Below are 12,131 nucleotides of genomic sequence, written 5' to 3' on the forward strand. Positions count from 1 at the left end.
CTCGTACATTTTTCATAATAATATATCATTATAGTTTTAAATAGTACTAACAATATATTGTATGCCTTTTTAAGCTAAATACTATTAGAATCTGTATATATCGTACATTTTAAAAAAATACCCTCCATTTAAGCCAACATGGCCGCTGTGACCATTAAGTGCTATTACGACAACGCCCATGGCACGTGGCTCAAATTACAACCCATTAACGCCCGTCACCAGATTTGTTACCCTCATCCCGATACTGTCACCGTGCAATTACACTCATTGTCTTACATTAAGATTCCGATCGAGTCCCCCACCCCCCCTCCCTCCTCTCCCATAGCGTTACCACTAATTAAACATCAATCAGGCCGTAGCTAAATCCGCGCATTGATCCTCAATTTGCATAATGAATGCGAAGATAACTTTCGAGCGGCTTCTGCGAAAAATCTTTTTTACTTAAAATAAGACTTTTCGAAACGTTCGAGGTGCACTTCAGCACGCTTCTAAAGTCCCAGCGGAAAGGACGTGCTGGATCGTAGGGGCGCGATTCAAACAGGTTCTGCTGCATCAGGTGCACCAGTTCACGTACGTCACGTTGTATCAATATTAGTTTCGATGGCCATAATTAAAGGATATGGGAGGTGGGCAATAATTGTCGTGAAAGCCGATTTAGCGCACGTGCTGCCGATTCGTACGCCTTTGGTGAAGGTGTTGAATTTTTATGGCACAGAAAAAAATGTTTTACGCTTATTGCTGGTATACACTCTACCATACACAACCATACTATATGTATATATTTTTAAAATTGGTAAAAATATTAAAAACCAACTCAGCTTAACATATTACACATAACAAATTAGTAAATTTTCTACATGCAATTTATTTGGTCACAAGCTAAGCGGAAACACTAGCGTGGAGGCGGCAAGAGCAACACCATTGATCTGGCAACCATAACAAAAATACGATGGTCAGCCAGCCTCTTATCATTTGTAACAACAACAAGTAACTTTATAAATAATTTCTATAAATTAAGTACTACATTAGATATACCCAATCTGTGTCCAATTGCGACCCGTCACCATCAGCCAAACCGCAATGTAAGATAATTTTTTATCTTACATAAGTATTTATATATGTTTTAGGGAATCAAGTTATTATCGTGTTATATGGTAAATATTATAATAAAATAAAAATATAAATTTTAATATCCACATCGTCTTCATATTCTTTTCGACGCTTGATAAACACTGATGATTCCGTAACGTCTCAGAATAGTAGCTCTGAGGTTGCGGGTTCAAGCCCCGGCAGCGGCACTAAAATTTTTATTTATAAAAATACGCTTTTATAAAAAAAAACGACCCTAGCTGCAGTGACGTCTATTGGTGATAAATTATATTACACATAATAGTTTATAAATATTAATATAGATGTCACCAATTGCCAGAATTTCAATTTAGTGATTAATATTTATTTGTATGTATTCATTATATCTGATTGATTTGTCCCGTTGTAACGTATATAAAATTATCTTACATTAGACCACATTTTCATTCATTTCATAATTAAAATTTAGTTGTGATATTGTATTTAATAAGTTATAAAATACATGTTAAGTAATCTATTACCAGATTCAGTGGCATAGCTAGGGGGCGGGTTGGTGAACCGCCCAGGACGGCACTTGTTTGGGGTCGAAATTTTCGCGATGGAAGAACCTTGTGTGTAATGCGTTAAACAATATATATCCAGGAATAGCTAATAGCTAATCTTAAAACAATAGACAACAGTTTACAAATGCTTATTTTATGTTCCGGCCGGTCATAAAAATATTTTAGGCCGGCCTGAAAATTTGGCCAGTTTCTTAGTTCCTTAGAAGTTATACCAGATGTTCCCAATTGTTTGTGAAAACCAGTAACATATTTTATCAAACTTAAAAACTGTTTTGCATATTTTATTATATGCATATAATATATAAAGTGTATGTAGTGTAAAGCTGGGGGGGGGGGTTAAAAGGAGTCACCTGCTCCAGGTTTTGGCATATTGAAGATATGGATTAAGTTACAGATTTTTAGGAAGATCATATTTTGTATTAAATAATTGTATGGGGGAGGGGGACAAAGTTAAGGACTGAATGGATTTATTTTTTCTTTAATTAAGGTCATTGGCGATATATGTGTATGTGTATTATTGCTTGATAACAAACATAACAATACACTATATAGTTTCAATTATTATTTATAGAAGCTTAAGTCAACAACGTACATTAACTTTCAACATTAAACATAAGCTTTCTATTATTCTCAATTCATCGGTGAAAATTGAGAATTTGGAATTATGATTCACTTTATTAATATCATTATTGAACACAATAAACATGATTGAGTTAATATTATAACCCTTAGGAATTTTATATATGGCAATATATTCTAACAACTTACATTTATATTTATTTCATATTAGGTATATAAATAACACAAAAAAATTAAATAAAAAGGTTACGGAAAGAAATATAAAAAAGTATCCTTATAACATAATATTATTTGATGTAAAGTTTTATAAAAATATTTAACTTTTGACGTGTAGAATTTATGTATAAAATATTGCATAATTTGTATAAAACATCTAATATTATATCTACGTATGCAAATCGTGTGTAACATGGTAACTCCAATTCTAAAACTTCTTATACAATCTACTATCTCTTATGTGCTACGAAGCGTGTAATGAAAGCAAAACTTTAGCTATCTGTGTGTATCAGCAATTAGTGAAGTTTGCGTGGCCTTCGGTGTGGTTGCAAAAGTAAACGTAAGATATTGTCAAATATGTTTTCTAACGTTTGCGTATTCATAAACTTAAAGACATATTCTTTTAAAACAAATATAACTGCTTCAAAACAATTGCTTATTTGTAACGTGGCGTAACTTTGCGATACTGTTATAAAGATACAATTCATACATAGCATATTCCACATACAATTATTATTATAATATGGGTACGAATTTAATTTACATATCCATTATCGGAAATGCTTGCACAGACGAATGGCATACACGAATGCAGATTTATTTAATCGGGGATTTAAGCACCCTTCCTGCTGGCTTTGCTAATTACGATACCCATTCTCATCGTTCGAATGCTCCGAACTAAACCCTTTGACTGGAAATATCTTTATTAGTTTCCCTCGGTCGAAAGGGATGACAAATGCGAAATGCCTGCGTTCAACCAGTCCGTCCATCATTTAACCCCAAAGCTTACCTACTTTAGCTATTTTCCATTTTTTTAAACTGCATACAGCAAAGGGCGCAACATATTCAAACGAAAGACTATTGACTGGAGCTTGCAAAAATATTTTTCAATCTTGGGACAATGGTTTTTTGTAGGCACGTTACAAATTTATCATTATAAAATAAAAAAAAAATAATGGATACCATAGTTATGACATCAGACAAATTTTAATAATTTAATGCGAAAAGTCTCCGACTTATATTTATTATACAATTTTCAATTTCTATCATATCTGGGAGGTAGAGATCAGTGCATAATATAATTTTAATAATACACAAAAAAATATAAGATAAATAATAATGCATTGAAATAAAAAATTCTGAAATAATAAAATTAAATTATACGTACCGGACCGGATTAAACAGATCAGTTTGCGATGCCAGCGTATTAAGGAGTCCAATGGCTACAGCCATAAGCGAGTTGAGTAGTGCGAACGTTCTGGCTCTAACTGACATCAGAAGACAACGCGGTCGTGAATCTCCGTTGACACTACAAAACGCAAAACTGTAATTTCTCGAAAATAGTTTGATTATTGACAGTACCCTTTAGAGCAGGGGTTCCCAACCTTTTCGTTTTCTTAGAGCGCATTCTAAAATATCGGTAGGGCCGCGGGCACCACCTATTTTTTCTAGGGATATTTATAATTGGACAAGGGTAATAAATAATAAATAAAAATAATTTCAAAATAATAAAACTATTGTTCAAATTACATACACACAAAGAAATGTACATACAAAACGATAAACAAAGTAAACAAAAAACACACATACCAAGAAAACTTTTATAAAAAAATATAATATCAATCTGTCAGTGTAATCTTTGGCATTGTATTTCATTGGCCAGTGCCTTATAATTAGGAGAGTATGACGATAATCCTGTTAGCAAACAATCATAAAGATGCTCATTGGTGAGTCGAGATCTATATCTTGATTTTATTAAATTCATGTTTGAAAACAATGATTCGTATAAATATGTCGAACCGAAAAATGATTTAATTTTAAATACCGCTTTTTTAAAAAATATGAACATTTCTCTGTCTACTGTATTCCAGAAGTCCTCTGATATCAAGGATTTTAGCAAAATATCATTCTTAAGGTACAAACTTTCTAACTCTAGTTCTTCTGCCTTCCCTTTAACAAGATCTGAAATACATGCGGCTATTTCCATTACATTTATTTGGCAAGTAAAAGTATTGATACAGGAGACAATTGGCTAGATATTTGTAAATTACAGACATCTCTCTTCAAACTACTTTTGAAGCACTTGAAGGTGCTTAATAAATAATGACACCTTTAATTCATTGTTACCTAGCATTTTCTTCATATCTCGGCCGACTTCAGTTGTAGCTTCGGTTCGGACAACTTTAAGAGAGTGTAGTGGAGGCATAACAAATAAATAAAAAAAAAAAAATTTTTAATTAGTGTTTGTGAAAAAAAATCTACTGCTGTCGAATAGTGGCGGGCGCACACAAATCGGTCTGCGGGCGCCATGGCGCCCGCGGGCACGGGGTTGGGAGCCCCTGCTTTAGAGGTTTGAAATGCTTAGCGACGTTCAACTTTCTACGAGAACTCAGCGATTCGTACTCATGAAACATTTTTAAATTCGCTTATTGCCATTCCAATGTATTGAAACACCACAATACGAGAGCGAATATAATATAACAATTATTTTAGTATTAAATAATAATTTTTTGCACCACTGAGTTGATCAGATTTTTAGTGACAGATTCTGGATTTTGCAAATATTTAATTAATGACGTCAATGTCTGGTTTCTTTGATTGTATTTTGAGATAACATTCTTTACTCTATGATTTTGAGGATCTTGTCGATGGTGCTGGAGCTTGTGCTGGAGCCGATGCTGTCCGGATAGGTGACGTGTTCGGTAGCGGGGCGGGGCGGCGGCCGCGGCGGGGCGGCATGCCGTGGTGGCGAAGACGGTGGTCGAGTCGATCCGGTGAAGTCTGGCCAAGTGTTGACTGTAGTATCCGTCCCTCTATTTATATGATTCGTGCGGCGTACGAGAATGGTAAACAAATTATGGTTGCCTATCGCCATAATATAATTTCTCTTTAATTGCCCGTTGAAATTTTAAGCTTAGCTCAGAATTGATGTTTCCTATTATTTTAACAAAAAAATTAAGGCCCCTACGGTTGTCAATAATAATCGTGAGACAATTGTCAATAATAGCTGTTGCTACTTTACAAAAACAATATTAAGAAAAATAGCCCTAAATTTTTTTGCATTCTACCGATTCCAATGCGTAATTTATTCTTATCGGAGCGGGTTCTTAGATCTCCGAATCAAAGATAAAGCCGTCGCCGGTTAAGATAATAGAAAATCACAAAAATATTGTTGTTCATTCAAATATTTTCAATCTTTTGAGAAAGTATACTTATTTTCCAAAATCTGACACGAACATCTTCGGAAAAGTTTTTTATCTGAGTGTCTTCATTTATTACATATGCAATAATAAAGCGAATTCGAGAGCTAAGAATTTGTGAACAACTTTTTGTCGTTCCCAGACCGTTATTAAAACCTACCAGAAAGTATGCATATTAAGCATGAACCCGCCTTTACTTATGCAGCTTCATAAAAAGGGCAGTGATTGTAAAAAAAAAAAATATTCACTATGCAACAAGCACTATGCGAGCGATTCTCAGACAATTTCAATACCGGTATTTACAGGTTTTTTTTCTCGGTAATACATATATTGAAAATTACGGTACTATTGCAATCCCTAGCGTTAGTCCAATGCGTTATAATAGGATAAAAACTATTGAGTTAGTAGTAAAACACCAGAATAAAATCCGAATTCTAAAATATAAAATATAATTCAAAGTAGGCTGTATGGTGTGAAATTCTATTAAATCTTATTGATACTTCTTCTGTCTATATAGTTATTGTTTTTTAACCAGCTGACTCGCGCATATAAATGTATGTTCGGAATATTCGCAAGGAGTTTTGCAATTTCGAAAACGGATATTTGCTCTGATTACTTCCACGTTGGCACAGCGAGGATTTAATGAGACCTTGGAATGTAATATCACGTTCCCGTTTTAGCCATCTTCTCTGCAAAGTGGGATAACATTGTCTTCGTCGTATAATTTCAGGCTTGTTGTCGGTGAAAAACGTAAACATCGCCATCGCGTAGAATTTGTAATTAATCCCTACAGCCAAATGGGAATTTGCCGACACAAGGTAGCTCATTAGTCGAACAATTTATGTGTGTATAATATGCATCTTCTCCCCCTTTCAGTATAGTATCTCTTTACAACAAACGGTATTTTATGATATTAGGTAACTTATGTTTTTCTTATTGGTATATTGAGTATAATCATGATTTTGTCTTTTTAAAGAATTATATAATTAACGATTAAACATTAACTTCACATATTAAATGCTATATTATATACAATAGCAAGCTTAAATATATAATTGCTTAAATATATATATGCTTAAATATAGCTTAGATATTTTTAATTAGTGTATTAACAATTTCACGTATTAATGGTTAATTAATTTAATTAGTGTATTAATAAATCAATAATTTTACTAACAATTCGGAATAATATATACGTTTTTAACACTTTACCGTCCGGCAGTTTCACTACCAGACTTACGCTAAATACCGGCACTTTTTCGCAAAACTTCGCGAATTTTACCTTTTTTATTTAAATTTATGTATCTTTTGATACGGTCCGAATATTTCGTTGAATTTTTCTAGACATGTTATAAATGTATCAATGCATCAATTCAAGTTATTATTAGATGGTTCTCAACATGTGGTTCGCCGGAAATTAAAAATAAATATTACTTTTCCTTATTATTAGATTTTTAAAATGATTATCTTGATTTTAAAATTATAAAAACGAATAACCTAGAAATTTTAATAAAAATAATTTAAATTGACTTAACCAGCGGTTCTCAAACTTTTTTTAATTTGTTAAAACTTTTTTCAAGCAAACTTTTCTTTTGTATTGTGACTTTTTTACTAATACGAGTTTACTGATATATAATTCATTTGCAATATAATATTCACTAACCGTTGTAATTCACTCCATCGTAATGTGAAATTTTCCAGGCACATACACAGATAATTTACATTGTCTTTCACGTGTAAATCACTTTTCACAATAACTAGTTATATAATGAAAGTTTAAAGTGTCTCGATGTTTTACTGTTTTTCGCAATTGCAACAATATTACCCCATATCGTTTATATTTGGTTTTAAATATTCGTAATTTTGCATTTTTCAGATATTCTGGTAAAACCGGATTCTTCCTTATGGTACCACAGATTCTATTTTTTTTCATATATATTTTTTTTGTTATTTCAACACTGTTATAAAAATCGTCCATATAAAGATGATGCCATTTGTATTTATTGTCTGATGTTAGATGTGATATTGAATCTTGTAACGAAATTCCAGGTCCTGAATATATTTTAAATTTCGATATGTCTCCTGACACTAATTCACATACCATTCTTATCACTATACCGTACTTTATGAGCTTACTGGGGTTGTATACGTGAAAATTTAATCTTCCACACCATGGGATCATACCCTCATCCAGAGATATGTTTTGGCTTGGTTTGTACATATTTTTTAATCTTTCGGAGAAATAATCAATTATTTTTTGTACTTTGAACAGTAATCCTACATTATCAGGAACATTTTCATTATTGGAAAAACACAGGTAACGTAATATTTGATAAAACCTATTTCTACTCATGGTTTTTGTAAATATCAAGGTTCCTATTAGTGGATTTATTGTCTAATACAGGTGTAATGAGCCCTTTTTTTACCAGGCCCATTAGCAATATCAACTCAAACCAATTTTTTAATTCTGATACCGTTACATCCACCCATTTTTTAGATTTTATTTTCAGTTTGTATCTGTTGATGTGTCGATTATAGTGTCTATTCGTTTCTTCTGCAATAACGGGAAACAAGTCATCTTCAATAAAGTTTTGTGTCTTGTTAAGTGTCTTCTAAATATTTTTCTTGTTCATCTTCCTCATTGCTCATGAGCATCATAGCATGTGGACGATTTCTTTCATGAACAGAGGAGTCTGAATCACTATCACTATAATTTTCATTGTCACTTGGAATATCTATATATATTTAACACTATATTAAATAACATAAACTGTAATTATTTTCACGTAGATTCTACACTCGTATCTAACTAAAAAAAATATTTTATAAACAGTTCGTAATATTTTTCGAATATTCACTCGAGCACACGAAAACCAGATGCACTTCACACGATAGTATAACTTAAACTTAATTCTTATCCATAAGTTTTTATGTGTATCGTGCTAATAATTCAAAAATATTAACTTGAAAAAATTCACACTTTCTAAAATAATGTGTCACTGAGATTCGGTATTTCCAGTAAGCCAGTATTATCTGACGGGAGATAATATTTACTCACAAAAAATATGTTGGAATTTCCTTATAACAGGATAGAAAAAAATACAATAGAATCTTACTAATCTGACAATCTTGAGATTCTCAGTAATCCAATACTATCTAATGGTTAATGATATGATACATTTTTAGTGTCTTGTACTTTTTATATATGTACATCGTATTTTTTAATTTTATGTAATTTGACTTTATTTCTAAATAAACCCATTTACCCAATAAATTATTTTTAAATATACATATTTATATGTTTGTGTATAAAATATCATATTTTTTCTTTTTTTACACCGTCCGAAAAAAAAGCGTGCTGGATAAAAGTTTTTAGAAATTTGAAAAAGTTTGAGAACCGCTGGTTAACTCAATTTAAATTATTTTTATTTAAATTTCTAGATTACTTGCTTTTATAATTTTAAAATCATCAATCAATTTTAAAATCTAATAATTAGGAAATGTAATAATTAATTTTTATTTCCGGCGAACCACATGTTGAGAACCACTTAATAATGGCTTGAATTGATGCATTGTTACATTTATAACATGTCTAGAAAAATTTGTTAAAATATTCGGACCACATCAAAATATACATGAGTTTGTCTGGTAGTGAAACTGCCTGATGAAAAAAATATAAAATATATTTATAAAACCTTCGCATTTGTCTAAATATAATTAAAAAAAAAAAAAATTAAAATAAAATGAAAATTCATACATTTATTTAGTCATCTCTTAAAAAAAAGCAAATAAAACACTAAACATATATTTTTAATTTGACATGGTAACAAAAACATACACAGGACGCCAATTGGCGTCTGCGGTGTTTAACTTTTGGCACACTCAGAACGCCAATTGGCGTGAGCGGTAGGTAAAGTGTTTATTTGATTTTTATGACACGTAAGATCTTCATGCCCTATGATTTAGAATAGTAAGAGCAAAATGTCGTTTTTAAGTCAAATTTAAGTCATTATTTTTATTGAAATCATAACTCTATTCTATAAAACTTCAACTTTAGAACATACTTAATAAATTTATAGTTTGATCTTATGACATTTTGAAAAGAGCAAAAAATCATCGAATCTCTTTATTTTTATTTTTTATTTACAAAACGCTTTTCGTTGAGTGCTTTATTTTCATTTCTTTTTCCGCACTGGGATTTTCACGAAAGTGGCTGTCTGAGCGCACTCCGCGATACATTTATATACGTTCAGAAATTATTTGCGATCGCGTAGATTTAATAAGAAGAAATTGGAAAGGAGTCCTGACGAGAAACGCCAGGGAATAGCGCCTGCTTTACGTTATACCTACAAACGTGTATATTCCCCCTTGCGTCTTCCCGCTTTCTTACACAAATCTATTTTTTTTTATAAAATAACAAAACAACAACGCCCACGTCAGATAACTGGACCGTTGTTGTTTTTTACGTATAAATATATTTTTCCACTGAAATACTTCTACTTTTCTGTTTTCCATTTCTCACGTGACGAATTTTTTCACGTTCACGTTACTGTGACGTGGCTCGGCACTTATACGACCGGTTTATTCGTTCGTCTGGTTCGATGATTGAATTGAACATGTTTTTGAAAAATATTTTTCCTTTGAAGCATTAACTTTGTTTTGCTTTATTTTATACAAACATAATAAATATACACATACACATATTAGTTAAAGAAGTTCTACAAGGATTTATTTTCACATTGGTTCCACAATATTTTTTCTTAATTATCGTATTTTACACAAAGGATAATGCGATTATGAGAGAATTAAAAACATTCCATTCTATGAAGTTTTCAGTATTCTCTATATCAATATAAATATAGCTTGCAACTTAAATTTGAATATTTACACAGAATGACAGCTCTATACACAAAAAACAATTTGATGTTCACATTTTGGAACATGTTGTTCAAGTGTTTTATATTTGCTTTAAAATATTATTTACAATAAGCATACGTGTTCGAAAAAAGAGAAAAATAATAATAAGCGCAATTCAAGGATAAAGCAGAAATAAAATAAAAACTTTTATAAATATAAAAACGTCTATTAGCACTCCAGTGCAATAGTGTGAGTCATGCTTATCAAGTTGACTATTCTGGGTTCAAATTATACATAGAATCACGACATTTTTCAATTTCTCTTGGGTCCCGGGTGATCAAAATTAGTGATTATTATAATTACAGTTTGATCACCTTTTATTATAAATGAGAATATTTTTAAAGATTTTTAAAATCAGCGTTTTCTGTATAGTATATGTTTTAAGATTACGAATTATCCGTAAATGATAATTCGTGATCATGGCTAGAGAATCGCAGCCGAAATATAGAAAGAGAGTAAGCAAAAATATATGGGTGAATCCCGATATTTCAAATATATATGTATATATATATATATGTAAAAATACAGAAGAATATACATGATGTGATCTTCTAGCCAAGTTTAACCTTATAGTGTTAGATAATTTACACTCGAGAATGTAAATTTTACATGTTAAATTATTTTTTAAAAATGTTTTGTTTTTGTTTCAGGTACTACTTTCATGATACTACAACGCAACCATAATCGGTGATGTATTTTAATTATGGTTATTAATATTTAAAATATTAACTTAGTATACTAGAGTTAAAAATTGTTGCAAATTTAATAATAAATTATAGTACAAATAAAAACCATTGAAATAAAAATAAATGCATGATGACCACCAAGTTAAAACATTTTATTTTAGACGTGATTAAATTCTTAGTTAATATTAATTTACTGGCGCAAAGCAATCTATACCACTCTATATTTAAGTCTAACACTGTGTAATTATTATTTCTGGCTTATATTTGATATTGCTAATGGTCTGCTTTTACATCAATGACGTTTCAGACACAAAAAAAGAAAAACACTGCGCGTATACAAGATTAAAGGGCCATAATGTGTTTCAGCTCATGCAGTTTTAATTAGCGCTCGTTCTTTTTTCACTAGTACCTACAAGCCGATAATGAAAATGGGCTTAAGGGCTGGTGGCTAGTGAATCACATTAACGCGGATGCTCTAAATGCGCTAATGAACCACGCCGCACTATAAAAGCGCGTAGCGTGGCGTGGCGTGGCTAGGCGTGGTGTGGTTGGTAACCGTGTTCCGGATCCTATTAATAACGGCGCTAATTGATTTATTTACGCCTTCTCACACGTCCATCCTCGCCGACATGGGCTAACTAAGATAGATTGGTCACACATCGAGTATTTCGTTACACCCTGTATATATTGGTTTATTGTATGTGTATGTATGTATATCAGGATGGGGCGCCGACATCGAGGGGGTGTTTTTAATTGAAATTTATACTGAAAAATATTGGACGCCAGCCGGCGATACCTACCTACGAACAAGAGCCAATTTGTATAATAATAATAAAAAAACAAGGCAAAACATCCTGTATTTTTCACGGGGAAGACGAAGA

General features: G+C 31.7%; 1 protein-coding gene across 1 annotated transcript in view; it reads left to right on the plus strand.

Annotated features, from left to right (window-relative positions):
• LOC148232216 (uncharacterized) overlaps positions 1 to 11,391 on the plus strand; it is a 454,607-nt gene extending 443,216 nt beyond the window's left edge. The window contains exon 8 of the mRNA XM_088191623.1: positions 11,215 to 11,391. Within this exon, the coding sequence (XP_088047749.1) occupies positions 11,215 to 11,248 (34 nt within the window). The 3' untranslated portion in view covers positions 11,249 to 11,391. The remainder of the gene's footprint in view (positions 1 to 11,214) is intronic.
• The last annotated feature ends 740 nt before the right edge of the window (positions 11,392 to 12,131 follow it).

This window comes from Plectrocnemia conspersa, unplaced genomic scaffold (genome assembly GCF_051122295.1).
Source record: "Plectrocnemia conspersa isolate PC_06_02 unplaced genomic scaffold, ASM5112229v1 ptg000009l, whole genome shotgun sequence".
NCBI classification, from domain to species: Eukaryota; Metazoa; Arthropoda; class Insecta; order Trichoptera; family Polycentropodidae; genus Plectrocnemia; species Plectrocnemia conspersa.